The sequence below is a fragment of the Triturus cristatus genome, chromosome 1_1 (genome assembly GCF_964204655.1).
Source record: "Triturus cristatus chromosome 1_1, aTriCri1.1, whole genome shotgun sequence".
Lineage (NCBI taxonomy): Eukaryota > Metazoa > Chordata > Amphibia > Caudata > Salamandridae > Triturus > Triturus cristatus.
The window spans coordinates 56,416,846-56,438,987 of NC_140579.1; the positions used below are offsets into that span (position 1 = coordinate 56,416,846).

At 47.2% G+C, this 22,142-nt stretch overlaps 1 protein-coding gene across 3 annotated transcripts in view; it reads left to right on the plus strand.

Moving 5' to 3' along the window:
* The window catches only part of LOC146869374 (solute carrier family 12 member 6-like), a 720,118-nt gene that overhangs the window by 676,390 nt on the left and 21,586 nt on the right, over positions 1 to 22,142 (plus strand). For all 3 annotated transcript variants that reach the window (XM_085599658.1, XM_085599660.1, XM_085599655.1), the window contains one exon: positions 5,139 to 5,272. In XM_085599658.1, the coding sequence (XP_085455784.1) occupies positions 5,139 to 5,272 (134 nt within the window). The remainder of the gene's footprint in view (positions 1 to 5,138; positions 5,273 to 22,142) is intronic.

Consider the following 22,142-nt stretch of genomic DNA (forward strand, 5'->3'; position numbering starts at 1 on the left):
GTGGACTCGCTTTTCAGGGGATGTCCAGGCATTCCTTATGGACGTGCCCTTTGATGGCACCCCTCTCTTCAGAGAAAAGGCAGACTCGGCGCTGGAGCGCTTCAAGGATAGCAGGACTACCGCCAGATCATTGGGTTCTATCTATGGTCCCTCGCCAACCCCAGCGCGCCTTTCGCTGCTTTCATGACCACAGAAGGGGCTTCCAGCTGCATCTTTACAGGCCCTGCAACCACGTCACACTAGCTTCCCAGCCTCTGCATGGCCGAGGACGCGGTACCCACAGACCCCATGGGTCGGCCAGCCAGAGGTTTGGCCAGTCCATCCCTCCCTTGATAGCCACAGCCTCTAAACCCCTTTAGTTTGACTTTAATCCATCATGGGAAACTAGTGGGAGGCAGGATATGCCATCACATGCCCCACTGTCGATCTATAACTTCAAACCAGTGGGTTCTTCAAATTGTCCAACAGGCTACTCCCTCCCCTCTGTGACTTCCACGCCCCCCCATGCCACCTACTGAGTAAAGACTGACAGAAGACCACTTCTCCTTTCTCCACACGGAGTGACAGCTCTCTTGGCCAAGGGAGCCATAGAGAGGGTGCTGATGCCAGAAGTAGGCCATAGTTGTTATTCCCTCTATTTTTGGTGCCCAAGAAGGACAGAGGCCCTTGTCCTATCCTAGGTCTGCACCCTCTCATCTTCTTCCTCAAGAAGTGGAAATTCAAAATGCTCACACTTGTTTAAGTCCTGTCTGTTGTGAACCCAGGAGACTGAATAGTAACGTTGGACCTGCAGGATGCATACTTCCACATTCCCATCCTGTCTGCCAACAGACATTACCTGCAGTTTACAGTAGGCCATGAGCACTTCCAGTTTACCGTTTTTCCCCTATGGCCTCACTAGCCCCCCCTCTGATGTTCACCAAGGTGATGGCAGTGGTTGCAGCTCATCTACGGATATCAGGGGTGCTAGTCTTCCCCTATCTAGTCTACTGGCTGTTAAAGGCGGGCTCACCCCAGGCTGTCGTCTCCCACCTCCAGGCTGTCGTCGCCCACCTCCAGGCTGTCGTCTCCCACCTCCAGGCTAAGGCAAACCTCCTGAACTCGCTGGAGTTCACTATCAACATGAGGAAGTCATACCTGACTCCCTCTCAGACGCTCCCTTTCATCAGAGCTGTTCTAGACACAGTGCAGTTTGGTCTTATCCTTCCAAACGGCAAGTACAGGATATTCAGGCTATTATACCAATGTTTCAACCTCTATGCTGGATTTTGTTGAGACTGACTCTGAAGCTGCTGGACCTCATGGCCTCCTGCATCCTGCTTGTGACTCATGCTGGCACATGCCTGCTCTACAGTGGAACCTGAAGTCCCAGTGGGTGCACCATCAGGGGAATCTCTCCAAACTGGCCCAGACCTCAGAGGGAACTGCAAAAGACCTGCAGTGGTGAGTAACGAACAATGATTGGGTTTCCCTTCCCCAACCAGATCTGACAGTAGTGACAGATGCGTCACTCCTAGGATGGGGCAGCCATCTGGCAGAGGTGGAGATCAGAGGCCTCTGGTCTCCGGCGGAATCCGAGTTCTACATCAACCTTCTGTAACTCCAGGCGATCCGGCTGGCTTTGAAAGCCTTTCTACCCTCCATCAAGGAAGGCTAGTACAGGTGTTCACAGATAACACCACCGCCATGTGGTACTGCAACAAAAAAGGCGGGATGGGGTCGTGGACCCTTTGTCAAGAGACCCTGGTGATTCAACATGGTGGGTTCTCGGAATGCCAGGATGGACAAACTCGGCCAAAGATGCCTAGTGGATCACGAATTGCGTCTCCATTCGGAGGTGGTGCAAGGTCTGTTTGAACAGTGGGGAGAGCCTTGGTTAGATCTGTTTGCCACAGCAGAGAACGTGCAATATCTGCAGTTCTGCGCACTGGAGTTTCTAAGGTGACTCTTGCTCAGAGACACTTTTCGTCTCGAGTGGAGCTCAGGCCTCCTGTATGCCTTTCTGCCCATACCACTCCTGCCCAGAGTTCTCTAGAAGATTAGTAACAACCGAGCCCAAGTCATCCTTGTGGCTTCGGACTGGGTTAGAAGAGTTCGGTATCCTGAGCTGTTGAGCATGGCCATCGGCCCTCCGAGCAGGCTGCCCCTTTGGGAGGATCTTGTGTCGTAGCAGCAGGGGAGGGTTCTCCACCTGAACCTGCCAGCACTCCACTTAAATGTGTGTAGATTAAGCGACAACAGTTGACCGCTTTGGACCTACCACCTGAAGTCTGTAACTTTATCTTGGCAGCCAGGCGTCCCTCTGCCAAGACTGTATACACCTGCCGTTGTAACATATTTGTGGCATGGTGTCCAGAGAAACAGATTAATCTCCTCTCTGCTCCCCTCTCTCAGGTCCTTCTCTTTATTCTCTCTCTCTCCCAGCAAGGTTCTGCTCTGGGCACTCTTAAGGAATAGCTCTCTGCTATTTTAGCCTTCACGCGGCTGCCTGATCAGCCATCCCTCTTCAAATTCCCTGTTGTTAACAGATTCTTGAAAGGGTTACAATACATGTTTCCTCCTTCACCCTTCATCATGGCTCAGTGGGACCTTAACCTTGTGCTCACTTTCCTCATGTGCGCTCCCTTTGAACCTTGGCGGGTGAGGGATCGCCTGGAAAAAAGTTTTTTTCTTGCTAAGCGATCAAAATGGATTCCCCCTGTATCCTTCTCCCTTAGGGCAGGTTTTATCATCAAAGCCTCCATATCTGAGCATCTATTCAGACAAACTGGTTCTGCACACTAGGGCCTCTTTTGTACTGAAAGTAGTTACTCTATTTCATCTAGGCCAATCCTTCACCTTGCCTACTTTTTACCCTCTGCCACATCCCTCCAAAGAAGAGGAGCCACTTCACCATCTGGACCCAAAAAGAGTGTTGCAGTTCTACCTTGACCGCACAAAAGATTCCCAGGCGAATGACCAACTCTTCGTGGGAGCAAAGAAGGAAATGGACATGCAGAAACAGACCATATCCCGTTGAATCATGTTCTGCATTAAGCTCTGCAAAGCATTGGCTATCAAGCAAGCCCTGAGGGTTTGCGAGCTCATTGCACCAGAACAAAAGCTGCAACCACTACGTTAGCATGTGGAGTTCCAGACCTGTACATCTGCCAGGTTGCACATGTTCACCAAACACTACTGCCTGGACAATCTGGTCTGTCAGAATGGGCACTTTGCCCATTAGGTCCTGCAGGGCTTTTTAATCTAAAACCTGTTACACAGACTCCCCTCCGGGGAGGTATTTCTTGGGCATCAAAGTGAGGAATCTGCTGCTAGAAGTCTTGATCAGATGAACAAGTTACTTACCTATCTGGTAGAGGCTATATCTAGCCACAGGTTCCTTGTCGCCCCACCCATCCTCCCTACTCTGTGAGCTGATTCTAGGGTCAGTGTTATTCCCCTTTCAGAGCCCTTGTTTTCCTCACCAGTGGTCAGTGTTCTTCGTTGCTTCGCGTTCCTGGCGTGGGAAGTCATGAAAAGAAACTGACATCAGCGTGCTGGGGTGAGCACCTATATGGACATTGCACATGTCCCTTTTGGCAGGGACAGCGCCACGCGGAGCTGATCAGCGTGCAGGAGTACTGTTTAAGAACATTTTCCAGATCTGGTCTGATGCATGGAGAAAATGCAAAGGTGAGCAATCTGCAGCTAAGGCATTACTGAAGGTAATTAACTTGTTCTTTAATACCAGACCACAAACCATATAAAGTCCAAATAGCTTGTCAATTATGGACCAATCCATTTCTAGGTAGACAATTTCCTGTATCGCTGTGTTATCAGAAAACGAAAAGCCCCTGACAGGTATACTACTCTTTGAGGTATAGGGAAACGTAGAGATGGAATTAGCATAGTTTGTGTATACAAAGTAGAGACGTGGGGAGATGTGTGTATACAGCGTGCAACTCATAGTACACAACAGTGCAATTTGTTATACGGTTCTTACTAATTAAGTAGGATTGTGTATCTGGACAACCTAAACATGAGAATATGAATAGCTGCTTCACACATAGGAAATGTTGAATTAATTCTTTGCTATCTCACAGTGCCCCATTTGAACACCTAACCTTTCCAGGGTACCAGATGGTATCAGCAACCTTGAACTTGACCACTCTCTTTGTTCCCAAGGAAAATCGTCTAAACAGTTCTATCTTTTCATTATTCACTTTTGCATGCCCAAGGTAAACACAAGAAAGATACAAATTGGGTCTTCAACCATTTATTGAAACAATTATATTCTTGTATAAAAAGAGTGTGCTACAATCATTAGGCAGGAGAAGCAAAGCATTGTAAGCAGCATTACAAGAATGTTGAAAAAGATGAACAGTTCAACCATGATAACATTATTCTGTGATTATATGATTAGAAGATTATACTCCTACCTAACACTACTTACACTATCTGGAGCATAGTGGGAGTGCCCTCGGCCAGATCCCTTGGGCTAGCCGAAACCCCCCCACACCAGAGTGTGATGTAAAAGGAAGCTAACTCATCCTATATAGAACAGGATATCGTCCTTTGCAGATTGGAGGTTAGAGTCAGCAGGACTGCATTTCATCCACAGCACGTCGACTACCAGGACAATCCCACCAGAGATGCTACTCTGCTAAATGTAATACAGAGGCTGGTAATATAATAAAAACACTGTTCCAATCGCACTGTGCCAAAGGTGTAGAGCTGATGCAATAGTGTTTATGGTGCCTTAGAGCTATCTCCAACCGGACAAACAAATACAAGGGCATCACATTCCATGTGCCTAGCCTTGGACAGAGTGTACAACCAACATGGTAATAATGCTTACTAAGAAATAAACAACATGTAGAATAGCTTCTCAGTACATTATAGTGTAAGTGTAAAACATGTAAAAAAGTCACCATCAGAAAAAGATGCCAAGCTAAAAAGTGAAGCTAAAATGGAGACTTAGAGCAGACTCTGTTGTGCCCCACAAAAAATGATTCTGTTACAGTAGAGTCTGGATGCAGTAGCAAAGAATGACATTCAACAAATTCATTGTACAAGTGAATTTGCACAGATGTGGTAATTTCAATGTATACTCCGAGTTGTATAACCTGTCCTTTATTTCTCCTCCCTCTCGTGTTCAGGGACCAGTCAAATGTGAGGCGCATGCACACTGCGGTCAAATTGAATGAAGTTATTGTCAATAAGTCGCACGATGCCAAACTGGTCCTGCTGAATATGCCCGGGCCTCCCAAGAACCCCGACGGTGATGAGAATTGTATCCTTTTTCAGGTTTTTCAATCCAGTTTACAGATTAGTTAATTCTTTCATTCACTTTACTTCTTTTGTACTCTGTCTGCCAGTCGCCCCAGTAAAACCCCATAATGGTTTGTTTTAGTCTTTAGAACTAAGTAAACTCATAAGAAAACAAATGAGAGTGCTAGACACGCAGGCATATTTCCAAAATTCCATCACTTAAACTGAAATGTCCGGATTCTATTAATACCCGTCACACAAATTCTCTGCTTAATGAAATATCAAAATGTGCCTGCCAACTTTTATCCATGCAGTAAGCACATGATGGATTGCGTAAGTAAATCCAGACGCTGAGCTGTCAGGGTTAGCATTGGAGCCAACAATAGGGCCAAACACACTTATGACATCATTACCCAACTCTATTGTTAGATTGTTTTTGTCCGCCATTAGATTCTGACGTGATCCAGTGAGCTGCAGGTCTCGACAAGTTTGTCGGTTCCCGTCATGGCCTTGAGTCTGCTGACTTCCACCTTGTTGTGCATACTCTATTTGATGTATCACTCTATACTTGCACGTCTGTTCCATCGGCTGGTTCCTTCAACAATCAGTGTCCAGGCCTCAGGGCATGCCCCAGCCTCCCTTCAGAAAAAGATAAATCTCTTAAAGTGTGTGAACGGACGACCTCCAGGAGATGACCCGAGGGTCACACTACATATCCCTGGGCCAACCTCCATGCTGTGTACAACTTGTGCCTATCGCCGGACCATAACAAAAGCCACTGCAACTGCTGTTCGACGTTCTGAAGCAAAAAGACTCTTCACGCGCCAAGATTCATGATTGGCACACACCAGCTTGTCCTGGTCTATATTGGAGATGCCCGACATCTTTGGGGAAGCGTACCCCTGGCTGCGGAGAAAGAGGAAGAAGAGGAAATGAGCGAGTCAACCAAGCTCCCAGCCTGCCAGCCCAGCCATGAGTACATCCACTCTGATGACTCAGAGCCTGGCAAAGAGTTCCTCCAAAAGAGGAAGATGATACCACCAAGGATGCCCAATCCACCTAAGTGGGCTCTGGTCCACGTGTCAAGATAACACCACAAGTGAGTACTGTAGATGCCGAGCACTCCCCCTTGAGGGATCGGGCATCAAGCCTACTGCCAAAACTGCCACATCTTGAGGAGCACCACTGCACCACAGCACTGGTCGACACAGAAATAAGGCCACAGAGCCAAACCCCTCAAGCCTCAATCCGCCTCAATGCCGAGACTACCCATCTGCACCCATACACAAGCAACACTGAAGACACAGACTTTCCGGCGCCAGCCTCAACTGCTGTTGAAGCTTTCCTCAGCCCCAAAGACTCCCTTGCACCGAAACCCTCCTTGGTGTCAAAGCCGCCTCCAGCATCAAAAACACATTCCCTTGACGTCGGTGAACATCCCATGCTCAATAGGTTCCAGGAGGAGTGGACGTCAGACAGTGCAAAATCATCATTCAACTGCTCACTGGAAAGATTGCAGCCTATGAGAAGCTTCTACCCCAAAAAGGCAAAGTTGCTCCCGAGGACACTCAACCACTGGAGGTTCATGGTCTTCCCAAAAGGCACAAGGGCAAATTGCATCCTCATATTCCTTCTCCACCATCTCCTCCTACTCCTTCTCTACCCTCACCCAGTCCACCTCTTCCATCTTCACCTCCACATCCTACTCTACCTCATAGGTCACCAGACGTCTTATTCCAACACTAGCAGTCCAAACCCCTCTTCATCAGCCGATGGTTACACACTTATGTACCACGGTGCTTTCAGTCACCCTGAGGAGGACTACGATGTGGACCCAGATTTAGAATACATCCCTGTATCCCTCACTCCCCAATTACACTACGGCATATCATAGTGTCTTCAGTGTGCCGCCGCCTATCACAAGGTGGATCCCTACACCACCCCAGAGGAAGAGGATTTCATCTTGGAGACTCCTCCAAGACAGAGCACTCTTTACAATATTTCCCCATGCTAAAAGGGTTGGTCAAATCTGTTCCTAATATTTTTAAAGAGCCTATTTGGTCTATACCTCAGTCAGATTGCACCTAACCCCTAATGCAGCATACATGCAAAACAGAGAACATGTGTCTCTTCAAAATCCCTCTTATCAAAGCCTTCATGGAAAGCCTCAAACGGGTCAATTCACCCATGGAACTCCCCACCCCTTCTTGGAACTTTAACATTGACCTTACAAGACTGATGGATCAACCCTTTGAGCCCATGAATTCATGCTCTCTTCAATTCCTCTCCTGGAAGGTGGCCTTCCTTTTTTCAGTTACTTCACTTAGACACATCAGTGAGTTGCAAGTCCTCCCATTAAAAGATCCCTTCTTCCAAGTCCATAAGGATAAAGTAATTCTTAAAACCAATGCTAGGTTTTTGCCCAAGGTGACCTTTTCCTTCCACCTCAACCAATCTATTGAGCTCCCAGTCTTCTTCCCACAACCTGACTCAATAGCTGACAGAGCACTCTACACTCAAGACATTGAATGTGCTCTTATGTATTACATTGATAACGTCAAACTTTTTCCTAAGGCACAGAAGATATTTGTAGCCTTCTCCAAACCCCATAAAGGGCATGCAATTTCAAAGCCAGGGATATCCAGGTGGATAGTCAAGTGTATCCAAACCTGTTGCGATCAAGCGAAAAAAAAGCTACCCTCCCGCCCACATTCCACCCACAAACAGGGTGATAATATGGCTTTCCTTGAAAATATTTGCATAGCAGACATCTGTGAAGCTGACACTTAACCCACTCCTCAAAGTTTTACAAAACATTATTGTCTGGACGTGCTATCAACAGAAAAAGCCAGAGTTGACCAGAACATTGTTTCAAACCTCTGCCCCATCCAATGGCTAACCTCAATTTACAGGAAGACATTTTTTTCAGTCTTTGCACGGCATGTGTAGTTACAGCCACACATTCTATCAACATAATATGTTACCCTGTAAGCGTCTGTTAGTTGCATGTAGTGCTGTACATTCACATGCGCCCACCCTCATTTCCGGGAGCCAGTGGTTAATGCAGAGTTTTTGATTTATTCCCTCTAATCCGTTTCCTTCTGCTTGCATGGTCATTGTTCTGTTATATGCACACTACTCCTTATTTACACTTACCCTTTGGGCGAAAAACAATCTAACACTGGAGTCCGTGACCATGCGCATTTATTCCTAGAGGAGGAGTCACAGAGACCTTGTGACTCAAAAGACTTCTTTGAAGTAAAACAACTTGCAATGACCAAGCCCAGCACTAGATGACAAGTGTTTGCACAGCATGTGAATCTACAGCACTAGATGCAACAAACAGATGCTTACAGGGTAAGTAACGTATTCCTTTTTGTTCAACTTTTTATTACTCCTAACCACGTCACGCCTAAGGTCGACTTGGTCATAGCTCACCAATCCTGCACTTATTCTCACAGCAGAGTAAGCAGTGGTGTTTAGCAGCTTGGAAGCCTTCCTTATCTCCTCTTGTTAGATTAAGATGCTACTAAATGGTTTACCTTAAGGATCCATCCCAGAAACAGCCCATTTTCAGAAGACAATGGCCAAGGTCTTTTTATAGACAGTTCCTCCTTTTTCCCTGCGCTCTGCCACATCTTCTTTCAACATTATAGCCCCAATGGCATCAAGCATGGATCCCAAGGCTGTTTTTGAACATAATACTCAATGCATTTAACAGTGAGACATGCCCGCAACTCACACAACTCCTGGTACTTTCTACAGCCAAGCTGACTTCAGGAGGGTACTTTGATGTCTATGGTGCTACATATGGGGGAGGTTAACAGAATTCCCTGAGGAAGGGAATTGAATTTGAAGGTTACTATATCCCCCCCATTCCAGTACAACCTATCTAACAGACTTACAACATGCTAGTGGGAAGGTACTTTACACAAGTATTCAATCATTCATAGATTCTCATGCTTGAATATTCCCTGTCGTCAAGGTGGGAGTCCCACTGTAATTTTAGCAAGCCGTATAAAGGAAAAGCATAACTTAACACAGTTCAAAGTAGCGATACTGTCAACCAATTAACATCCATTGTAAACAACCAACCTCCAGCCAATCAGGAAGCAGCTCAGAATTCACCTGTCCCCTCTAGGACCACCATTCCTACTGCAAGTCAGGTGAAGGGGAGCTTCCCTGCGCTTTGCTGACTTTAACTTTCTCAGAAGTAGATTTTATCAACTTTTGTCTTCAACCTCAACTGACAACACCTTTAGACTAACATCACTTCAGTGTTAATTCTGACAGAATTATGACTGAAGTCTCTAAAAAGTTAGTTTTTAGGTTTTACGGTTGGTGTGGTAAGCTTAGGCTCCACTCTGATGACCCTCATAAGGAGTACCTGTACTGTCTTCATAAAAAGCATAAGGCCAAGAACTGTAAGAACTGCTGTACTTTCTCTGCAAAAACTCTCATTGACAAAAAGGGTTAGCTTACTGATTTGTCTCCAGAATATGAAAGGGAGAGAGGATCCATCCTGTGGAGATAGAGGTGAGGAAACTTCTAGATCTCTAAAAAAAAAAAACAGAAAAGAGATGGTTCCTCAGAAAGAGATTCTTATGATGAGCCCTTTTGGAAGGTCCTTAAGGGCCAGGAGAAATAGCTCACTGGGAGAAGTCCTGCCTTCGAAGAAGATTCTGCAGAAAAAGTCATCTTGTTCATCAAAACTTGAAAAATACAGGTCAGAGCCTCCCATTCTTTCATTTCAGGTACCTTCTAAATCAGACTAAAAAAAGCATTGACAGACCCCTCGTCAACAAGTCACGTCATCAAAGAAACCATTGCTGAGGCCACCACCAAAGAAGGTGACATCTTCAACATCAACAACTACAGTAGCTTAGTCGTCAAGGATTTTGATGACGTCATCGACTGCAATACCTTCGACGCAGACAGCACCATCGCCGACAGATGTCGATGGCACCTTTGCTAGCATCGTCCTGATTGCAGACTGACCTCCGTCCGTGGATATTAGATACCGCATCGACTATATTCTAGTGTGGGTAAATTGGTTTATCCCTTTGTGAATGGCTTTTGTGTCACTGTTTACAGTACCATCCAGGTCTTCAGCTTGTAGGAATAGACTATAGCTGCGTAAGTTACCCTGGTTCTCCAACACCGACATAAATTGATCCTTTACCATACTACTTTTAGACGATTGAATCAATATACACTTCCTGCTTATCTAAATACTTAGGGAATTACTATAGCCATTGCGGCTATCGAACCATTAACAGACCATTGAATCTCATTACGTCTCCGGTATTTTTATAGCGCCTAGGTCCCCAGAATCCCCGTTCTGAAGAGACCCCGTACCACTAGAGGGTCGAAACGTCCCAGAGTACTAGAAACATACTCTAGAACGAATGATTCAATCTGATATCCAAAGGACTGCCTTTTCATTCCAATAACCAATTATTCACTGTAGCTATTTCACTGTTTTGGTTATGGTCACTCCACTGGGGTCACATAAGTCACGTTCTAATATAAATTTGTATATAGTGTGAATACACAGCAGAAATCTATTTTTCTATTTTGCCAGATTGTTATTGCAAAAAAAATACGCTCACTTCGGCTGAAGTGGGTGTAGCATAAGAACTGTTGTGTGTGGGTTAGTTTCTCCTGAGTCATATATGTTCCCTAGAATCAAAGAAATGATATTACTTAATTATAACAAATGATACACATATTGACTCTATCGTATGCTAATTTCATTTAAATCGCACAAGAAACTAACTCCTTGCTAAAATTGTATTTTTTTGATTTCTTGAGTTTCTTGTGAACAACTGTATTTTGGCTGCGTACTACAACTTTGAAGCGCAAAAATACCATTGTCAAGGACACCATCTATGGGTTCCTTGATGAAGCAGTCTGGTATTATACTGTTACTCCAGTATTGGAACTTTCATAGATTCACATGCTTGAATAATTTCCCGTTGTTGAGATGGGAGTCCCCGGTACCATATAATAGTAATTTAATGGCCCTAAGCTCTTCAATTTTGCAACCTATCGGGCTGCTTTGCCTCCTTGAACACTCCTGGAGAAGCTCCAGTCCCTCAGATGTTCTGCCACACATTGTGCTAGGGAGTCTCCACTGATCTCTGATCAGTTATTTCTTACTTGGATGCTTTCAAGAGAATATTTCCAATATTTTGGTACAGTGGAAGTATTTACCTTCTACCCTCTGTTTTCCTACATAAAAATCTGACTTCATTTAACCATCATGTCAGACAAGGAGAAGAAAAGTCTCTTCAGGGCCTGCAGTACCTGCAGTAAAATGAGATCACAGTCTGAAGACCCACACCAAGACTGCATTCATTGCCTGTACCCAAATCATTCTATTAAGGACTGTTCGGTATGTCGCACCTTTTCAACCAAAACTTTGAAGGATAGAGAAGGACGCTTACTTATCTGGCTTCAAAAATACAAAACTAGAAAGGAGCTACAATCACTACATTGTCTCCCACCTCCTCCTCCTTGACGACGACATTGTTGGCGACGGCATCTATGATGACCGTCAATGCTGAAGATTTCCCTGATTTTATCATTGACGTCACTGTCTACGGCTCCTCCGTCAACTCCGATAACCCTGCCGACGACTGCGATACCAGCGACGATTACACCACCGACTGCAAATAAGATGTTAGCGCCACCATAGATAGAAAAAAATGGCAAAACATCACAGAACAAAGTTTTTGACCCCTGAAAACACCTCTCCAAGCAAAGTGACAATCCTAATTCAAGCTCATCTTTGGTGTCACACGCAGTCCCTCTGAGGTGCATATGAAATGCCAAGAAGAAGAGGAGGTCTGTGATGATGAATATGAACAGCACTATTTTTCTTCCCATGACCAGTATCAGCAGCCATTCAAGGAGGACATGGTTTGTCTACCTGGTTCTCTGGTTTCTGACTTGCAGTTTGTGCTTTCGGATTATAGGAAGCGATTTCCATCTAATACAGCTACGGCGCCACAGGTATCCACGCCTACCAGATCATGCGCTGCTCAGCGATCCACTCCAGCACAAACTACATCATTGCCTGTCTCAGTAAAGCATACACCACAGGCAGCCATACTCCATGATCCAGATACAGCTGAAGATGAGCGAGAGGAAGGAGAGCTTTTGCGACTCCCACACCTACGCAATCATCTCCATCACCCACCTGAGTGGGTTTGCCACTGGAAGATATTGGGGGTTTTCATAATTTGTTGAAAAGGGCAGCTAAACATTTTGCACTCCCTATTCCCACCAAGCTGATGGCCTGTTTTTTATGATTTTAAGGAGCCTTTCCAGAAAAGTGTGAGGTTTATGCCCATTGCCAGCTATATTTGGGAGGAGCGCTTAAAAGTAATGAAAAATCCAGCTACAGTCATAGCGTTTCTTCCATGCCTTGATAAGAAATATAAAGCCCCAGAGGATGCTTGGCTTGTCTAACTAGCCATCCAAAGCCAGACAAAGTAATTACGTAAGCAGCCCAATAAAGATCAAAGAACCCCTCCATTCCGATCTCTGCGGCTCTGGACAAGGAGGGCAGATGCTTGGATAAAATCTGCAAACTTTTTTTCATCAATGTCAGGGCTGACAGAGCGGCAAATTCTCTGGCTGTTTCGGGAAGATATGATTGCCAGCAGCAGGCTGACATCGGCCTATATATAGGTTAACTTCCAGAAGACACGAAATTGGAAGCAAAAAAGATGTTGTAAGAGGGAGAGCACACATCAGCATAGATCATAGAATGTGTCATGGATATAGCCACCACTGCATTTAGGCAACTTTCAGGTTCTGCTTTGCTCAGCAGACAAGGCTTGCTCAAAGCTACTTCCTTTAGGCCTGAATTAAAAAATAAAATGTAGATCTTCCCTTTGATGGAGAATCCTAGTTCGGCAAGCATGTTGATGAAGCCATCCTTGCAACAAAGACTAACACAGAGACAGCTAAATTGTGAGGGATTCTTGAGTGCAAGAAGATGCCCTTTTGTGGGGGCCAGAGAAAGAGGTATGCCATCATATAGGGGAGGTTATCAGCAATACTGATATCCCTCCTACACATCTACCTCCCAGCTGTTTTGTCTACTATATTCCCAGGGACAACCACCTCAAGTGGCCTACAGCAGACCTGCACCTAGAGGAATAGCAACACATCAGGTAAAAGATGCTGGACTTCCCCAATGACCTGTCACAAGATCCGGGTACCCCTATCTCCTCACCATTCAGACTAGAAGGATATCCCAGTTCAATACATTGGCAAGAAATAACATTGGACCAATGGGTCCTAGACCTTGTTCGATTCGGCCACACCCTAGAATTAGTCTAGAACCCACTATTAAACCCACTGCACTCCTCCATTCCCAAACATTTACAACTGCTCGAGACCATGTTTAGGAAGGGAAAGATAGAGAGGGTCACTCTTTCGCAACAAGGGAAGGGATTCTATTTCAGTTTCTTCCCGATTCGCAAAAATTGTTTGTAATGGCAATCTATCCTCGACCTCTGAGATCTCAACACATCTCAAATCTCAAAAAACAATCATCCCGTATGGTAACATAGCAAGATATTCTCCATCTAAACAACTCTCTACCTGCAGAATGCATATTTTCAAGTCTCCATCCTTCCTTCCCAAAGGAGATTTCTAAGGTTCACAGTAGCAGTCAGTCACTACCAGTTCAAGATTTTTCCTTTTGGTCTGAAATCAGCCCCCAGGATATTTACAAAGTGTCTTGCTCCTGTAGCAGCCTTCCTAAGGAAACAAAAACACCAGGTGTTCCCATACTTATATGACTGGCTCTTCAAGGCGCATTCAAGTCAAGCAACACAAAAATCAACAAACGCTTGCATTGCCCTGTTCAACGAGCCAGGTCGCACTCTGAATTGGAAAAAGCAAGGCCCACAACCATCAAGGACTGTAACCATTTTTGGGAGCAACACGAGGACTATAAGCAACAAAGCTTGCCCCACATCAGAAAGACATGTAAAGCTTATAACATTAGAAAAGTCTATTCTGAAAAAAGAGTCTCTTTAAGTACTCATCTACAAGTCAATATTGGGGATGATGTCATCAGGCATTCCTCTACTTCTGTTCTGCCGGTTAAGGATGCAACCCCTCCAGGTAGAAACCTCCAATGGGTACAAGCGACAGGTTTGTTCAACAATATCATCAAGTCACTCATGCCGTGGGGGGCGGAGCTTGTCTGGCTCAAAGATAGCCGCGGCTTAGAGCAGCTCCATAAGCCCATTAATATATCCCTAATAACCCTGCTTCTCCTAGCGCTGAATCCTCAATGTTGCCCCCAGCCAGGGAGTGCTGACTACTGAAGGAGACAAATGCCGCCGGAATTGTGACCGAAAGCACGGGCGGGAGAGTAGAGAGTGCGAACGCGACTCCTGGCCTAGTGGGAGACGACGGGCCAAGAAGGTCCCATTACGGGCTCTCGCTCTGAAGCGGTCCTACAGAAGGTTTTACTGGGAGTAGGTAGCGCCCCCATTGTTTTACGTCCAGCCCGGGAGAACCCGTACGTAAGCGGTCCCCTGGAGAAAGTGTTCCTGGAGGCTGCCGGGTGGAAAAAGGAGGTGACCGGCGGATCGGGACTCGCGCTTCTGAGCCGGAGTGTGGAGGTACTTCTGGAACAACACAGGCTGCGCTCGCAATCTGAGGCGGCCCCGACTAGGAGACACCTTGAGCCTCAGGCTGCCCCTCCCTGTGGCTCGGCACGCATCGAGGGATCTGCGGCAAGACACCCAGCAGAAGCCCTGGGGGTCTGATGAGTTGTTGCTGCGCGGACCTGGGAGGATCGTGAATGGGTCACACTCCGACCGGCCAGACTTTTAAGGTAGGGGGAAGCTGCGGGAGGGAGGAGGCGGGTGGCGAGTCTTCACGTAGCCTGATGGCTCCGCAGCCTTCCGGCCACTTGTGACGCCCTCCCCCTGATCAAAGTGAAGACTGGCAACTTTGAAAACTCCGTCAGGCCTAAAATGGCGCTGCGTGCCTTTGTGTGTCAACCAGATGCAGTGAGGGCCTTTACCTGCAAGGCATGTGAGAGGGAGCGGAAGCCTGAAGTGCAGCTCACTGCCCCCTCACTGAAACCAAAGAAGGTCTAAGGGGGCCCCTTCGGAGGACTGCCAGACCCAAATAGCCTATTGTCCTTTATTACCTCAAGGGCCACTGAGAAGTGAGCTTGTGGAGACCGCACACATGCTGGAGTGATAAGTGCGGAACCTGCACTGCAAAGAGTTGGCTGTTCCTCTGCTGACTGGGGAGGGGGAAGATAGAGTGGTCGCCGCATCCCTTCACCTGCTGCCTCGACCTGGGGCCTTGCAGGTCAGGCTAGACGGAGGTCTGGGTACTAGCGTGCAGCGGCGTTGTTGCTTGTAACCTAGTGGCATACCAAGTGGAGACTTGCTGGGGGGAGGGGAGACGAACCTACGGCCTTGCGCACCCTCAACATGGGAAAAACAGAAAAGTCCCAATCTAAGTTACAATTCTAACCACGAAAAACTCCAAGGCAGAGAGACGCAGAAAAAAACGCTTCGGAATTTTGTTTTGAGGTGGGTGACTCGGCTGCTTATATGGATCTAAAGCAAATACTTTCCGCTATGCAGCGAAGCCTAACCAAGATAGGTGGGAAGAGATAGACGCTCTCGCATTTCGGATGGATTGGATGTCCGAGCGCCTAGACAAACATACGGAAAGGCTAGACACTGGAGAAAAGGGTATCAGATGCGGAAGATGCTCTGAATTCCAACCTGCTCTCAACCATGAAAATGGATCAGCTACTGCTCAATGTGCAAGCTACGGCAGAGGACTTGGAGGCGCGCTCTTGAAGAAATAATGTACACATAGTTGGCATTTCGGAATCCGCCAGTATCCAGAATATGTAACTGTTTGTGGAGAAATTGTTAGTAACTCTGCTAGGTAGAGATACATTATCGGACATTTTCATCATAGAGCGGGCACACCGATCCCTGGCCCCTAGACCAATCCCGGGTGCTCCCCAGTGCCCCATCATTTCGAGAGTACTCAATTATAGAGATAGGGATGCGGCCCTTCAGAACGCTAGAGAACTTCGAACCTTGAGGTACGAGATATGGACTTATCCATGTACCCAGACTTTACCCAGCAGGTGCAAGAGGCGCGGCGCCAGTTCCTGCCGGTGAAGCGTCGACTTTGGGAACTTAATCAAGAGTACAACATGGTATACCCGGCGAAACTGAGGATATGCACAGATATACACGTCTTTGCTGAAACCAAGCATGCTCTGCAATTTTTTAAAAAAAAGAGACCGTGAAAGCCATCGTGAAGTATCCCCAAGGTCTCAGGAGAAGCGGGACGGTGCCTCCCTGGACCCAGAGGAACAATGAGACAGGCTGCTAGCTGCACTGGAAGGGACAGGATATGAGCTTCATGTGGCTCTCTACACGAGAAAGGGGAGTATAGTTATGGCCAGGATGGGGTACGTCTAAACTAAATTGAGAATTCAGACACTGATAACGCTCAAGAACAAACGTGGAGGCCGTGACCTGGTCCTCTTCTATCTCCTTCACTGTCTACGACTCCCCAAAGCTGATGGAGGAAACTCGCACTTGCAGCTACCAATAACTGCGGCTCACTGCTCAGTTTTCAGGTCCGCACACTAAAAAGAGGCACTAGCTGGATTCTCCACTAGCCGCACGGACATATATGATTGTGCACTGGAAACGCAGATACATGGGAAGATGTGGTAATGGGGAGTGATTTAATGACATGGTGGAGGGCAGTGGTGTATGTTTAATCATTTGGAGAAGCATAAAATGTTATTTTAGTTAAGGGCTGGACTGGTGGTAAACAAACTAGACTGCCGGCAACATCTGCCCCTGTGTGTATTACACCAGATATCAATGTTATTGGTTGTTTCGCCACAGTGGCATGTTTAGGTTTTATAGGGTTGGAGGGATTCTCTTCGATAATGCTAGGTTGGGGTTGGCATAGAGTGGGAGGGGGGAGGGTTTGGGTGCACGTCATAATCTTACACAGAGTTGCGTACTCTGAAGATTCGGACAGAGAAGAACACTACACAGATGGCAGACACACTTATACAGGTAAAAACAATTCGCGGCTGAAAACTCAAGAAAGCTGAGGAAAAAGATGAGGCTCTAGACGTGGACGTTCGAGGTCTTAATGACCATAGAAAACTACGTAACGTAAAGTGGTGGCCTCCCTCACCTCACATGCTAGGGGTGTCCTTACATGGGTTAATCCTAAATCAGGCCTCACATTCCTAGACGCTGATGTGGATCCCAATGGTAGATTTGTTGTCACGCGATGCCGCAAGGAAGGGTTCAGTGCAATGCTAGTTAACATATACAGAACCAACCATGACGATTCGCAATTTTACCACTCACTAGCGAGCCCGCCTGATAAAAAGTAGCGACCTACCACTAATGGTAGGGGACTTCAATTGTATATTAGACCCAACATGTGACGGATCCAAGGGTCAACCCAGGCAGCCATCTGCAACGGCAGTAGCAATTAAAGACATTATGGACCAATTGGGTTTGGTTGACGTATGGAAGCAGCCCGCCAGTTACTCCCCAGGGTTCACTCACTACTCAGCACCTCACAACACACATATCAGAATTGATTATTGGCTGACATCCAGGAATCTCCTCCCGCAGATTGAGTCCTATATCCCCCTTCCAAGAACCTCTTCTGATCATTTCCCCCATTCAGCTCCACCTAGAAATGACAACAGAGCACTTTGCCCCTTTTACATGGAGGTTCCCTCCCTTTTCCCTGCTGGACCCGGTTTTCCACGCGGAAATTGCCACATCCATAGAGTCCTATTTAGAGACTAATATAGAGTCAGTTGACTCATTCCTGACGGTATTGGAAGCCTTCAAGGTGTATATAAGAGGGGAGGCCATCTCAAAACACACTGGGGTCTTATGTTCTATCTGAAACAGACTTGCAAGATTAGAGACAGAAATAGCGCAGTTAGTGAGGGAATATGTGAGAAGTTGGCCTGGTATATGATGTTCACTAGTTAAAGTGACCACCTTGTACCATGCCAAGCAACCCTTATGGTGTGGTTGTAAGTCAACCTTTTCGTACTAGCTGCCCTAGTGGTAGCGTAGGCTAAGCAGTCTTTGAGGCTAAACTCGTTAAAGCGTGTTAAGCAGGCTGTTTTACCAAATGTAACCCCCCTTTATACCAATGAAAGGACACCACACAGATATATATTGAAAATATATATGTATTTATTTCTCAAAGTATCCCCTAGACTCTTTATGAGCACAGGAGCACAAATCGTTAAACAAGACAACGTTATAATATACAGAAGTTGCACTTTATATGGATGGGCCCTGGTGGCCACTCAAACCATATACTAAAATAGTGGTATAAGTACCACGAACAGGAAAGGGAAAAGGCCTAGGGCCTCTAGAAGCGCTGGGCCTACAAGGAGCTAACTTCAGTTAGTGACCAGGAGGTCCATGGGTTGCGTGTGCAGTGAGGAAAGTCACACGCGTGCTCCCATAGGTTTTCAATGGGTGCGTAAAAGTTAAAAAGTTACTGCAGAAAGGGTCTTCTGGGTGGACTACGATCACAAGATTCGAAACACAGACCCTAGAGATGATTCTCTACACTTGGGCACCGGAGTGCCAGCTTTACCTCACCCACAGGAAGCGGGTGCATAGGTCTCGAAGTGCGTCGGGTTTCTTCTATCGATTCAATGGAGCCTGATGACAAAGATGCTGCAGGCGGTCGGTCCAGAAGACCTGCGTTGGATCCAAGGGTGGATCGGAGTTGTAGAAGACCTGAAAGCAGAGGGGACAGTGTTCACAGTCACTAGCCAGTGACCGGCGTGGCACCAGGTAGGTACCAGGCGATGTCGGGTGCAAACAGGTGGTGAAGGGTAGCTTGTCTCCGCAGCCACGTGGTCCCTGAAGGTCGACGACATCCAGGAGTCGGTTCACAAGCTGTCCCACACAGGCTCTCGCTGTCGGCGGTGTCGGCGACTCAAAAGAGGCAAACAAGCCTTGGCAAAGGCAGGAGTCGTGGAAAGAGAGGAAAGCTGATTGTTCTGACCAGCAAGGTCAGAGGGGCTGCTCTTTTGGAGAGCAGCTAGGGCCAGTCTGGAGCAACCAGACCAGCGTCGTTTATTTTCAAATAGGTCGCCAAAATGGCCACTAGCCAACGGGCCAGGGACCGGGCAGGCGCGTCGAGATGCAAAGTGCAGAGGGGCCCCACGCAGATCGTGGAGATGCTGGAGGGCTCACCTTTGGTGCAGATGCTGCTCGATGGTTGGGCTTCTCAGGACCCAAAGCACAACTTGGAGGGAGCCTCTGTCGTTGCGCTTGCAGCTTGTCGTCGGTCTTTCAAGATGGCTGGCTCCACGTGTCTCGGTGCCTCCACGGGTTCCTTCTTCTCAGGGACTGTGGATCGGGCGGTGTGAGGTCTGGAGATCCAGGTCTTGTCGGGCTCTGGGCTCCGGCTCCGGCGGGAGGCGGCGGCAAAGCAGACGTTGGATAGCTGGTTGGTGCTTGCGTTAGCAAGATGGTCACTCCCTGACCATAGGGGAGATTTCCTTCAGTCCTCTGTGCAGCAGAGCGTCGAAGTTCCCGTCTTCTTCTTGTTGTTAAGTTGATTCCAGGATGTCTGAAGTCTTAGGACACAGCTCCTACCTTTAAGCGGATTCTAGGTGCCGGACTACCTGCTTGGTCCCTCCCTAAGGGTAGGACCAGGAAGGGGGGTGGTTACACCCCCAATCCTTTGTCCAGCTCGCCCCAGGTCCGTGGTTGGTGTGCCCCAGGACCGGTTTGAACTGGCATATGCACCGAGGCTCCTTGTGAGCCTCAGGCATGTCTGGTTTCTTTCAAGCCCTACCTGACCAATACACAAAATCCTGTCTGGGGTGGTGCTCGCACCTCCCCTGGCAGGAAACCCTTTGTCTACACCTCCCAAGCTGGAAGGACTCCCAGCAGCAGGAGGGCAGACTTGTGTCTGTGGTGGCAGCATCCATTTTGTGGAGCTGAGGTACTGTACATGTCGTGTCCCTCTAGAAGGGTGGAATGCTAACCCCGTCGCCAGAATTGGCAAGGGGTTAGTGTTCCAATTCGTATGACACCTTACTCGACATGTTTTGTCGGCAGGCCTTAGATACACCAATGCCCTGGGTACCTAGTGTACACTGGTACAGGGGCTCACAGGGTGATCCACTTCCAATTGGTTATGCACCTAGGGTGCATAGTGTCAATTTAGTTAGAGAGAACAGCAGGCTGGGGGTCTGATTAGCAGGCCCACAGCCTCAATATGTCAAAAACCAGTGAAGCAAAAAGCAAAAATTTGGGGTGACCATAGGATAGCAGACCATACTCTCCTACACAACCCCCCCCCCCCCCCAAACGCAGGGACATTAAACTAGCCTTGACCAGTCTCGTCTTCATGTCCTAAGTGGAAGTACCTGGAGAGACCATCTGCATTCCCATGGTCTGTACCTGGCCGGTGCTCCACTGTAAAGTCCATCCCCTGTAGGGAAATTGACCACCTAAGCAGTTTGGGGTTTTCACCCTTCATCTGATTTAGCCACAAGAGGGGCTTATGGTCGGTCTGAATCTTGAAGTGAGTGCCAAACAAGTATGGCCTCAGCTTCTTCAGGGCCCACACCACAGCAAAGGCCTCCCTCTCAATAGCTGACCAATTCTTCTCTCTGGGGGTCAACCTTCTGCTAATAAAAGCAATGGGTTGGTCTTGACCATCTACATTAAGTTGTGACAGCACAGCTCCCACACCGAACTCAGAAGCATCTGTTTGGACAATAAACTCTTTGGAGTAGTCAGGACTTTTCAGGATAGGTGCAGGGCACATGGCCATCTTCAGGTCATCAAATGCCTTTTGACAGCTTACTGTCCACTGAACCTTTTTGGGCATCTTCTTGGATGTCAGATCATTAAGAGGAGTCACAATGGACCCATAGTTCAAACTTCCTGTAGTACCCAGTCAAGCCCAAGAAAGCTCGAACTTGAGTCTGGGTGGTTGGAGGAGACCAGTCCTTGATGGATTGTATCTTACTCTCCAGTGGTTGAACTTGGCCTCCACCTACAAGGTGGCCCAAATACACAACCTTACTCTGCCCTGTCTGGCACTTAGTAGCCTTGATAGTGAGACCTGCCTTTTGCAGAGCCTCAAGTACCTTCTTCAGGTGGATCAGGTGATCCTCCCAGGTGGAGCTAAAGACAGCAATGTCATCAAGATATGCTGCACAAAAGTCATCCAACCCAGTAAGGACTTGATTCACCAACCTTTGGAAGGTGGCAGGTGCATTCTTCAGACCAAAGGGCATCACCAAAAATTGATAATGCCCACCTGGGTTGAGAATGCTGTTTTGGCCTTAGACTCCTCAGCTAATCTGATTTGCCAATAGCCAGCTGTCAAGTCAAATGTGCTCAAAAACTTAGCAGAAGCTAGTTTGTCTATGAGCTCATCTGCCCTTGGAATAGGATGTGCATCTGTCCTAGTGACAGCATTGAGTCCTCTGTAATCCACACAGAACCTCATCTCTCTCTTGCCATCTTTGGTGTGAGGTTTGGGGACCAGAACCACTGGGCTAGCCCAGGGGCTCTCTGAGGGTTCAATGACACCCAATTCCAGCATTTTGTGTACCTCAGCCTTTATACAGTCCCTGACGTGGTCAGGTTGTCTGTAAAGTTTGTTCTTTACAGGAAGACTGTCACCAGTGTCCACCACATGGGTACACCAGTCAGTTTGACTAGGTATCAATGAAAACATATGCTGAAATGATTGTAGAACCTGTCTACATTCAATCTGCTGATGATCAGTGAGGTTGCCTCCAAGGGTCACTCCTTCAACTGAACCATCTT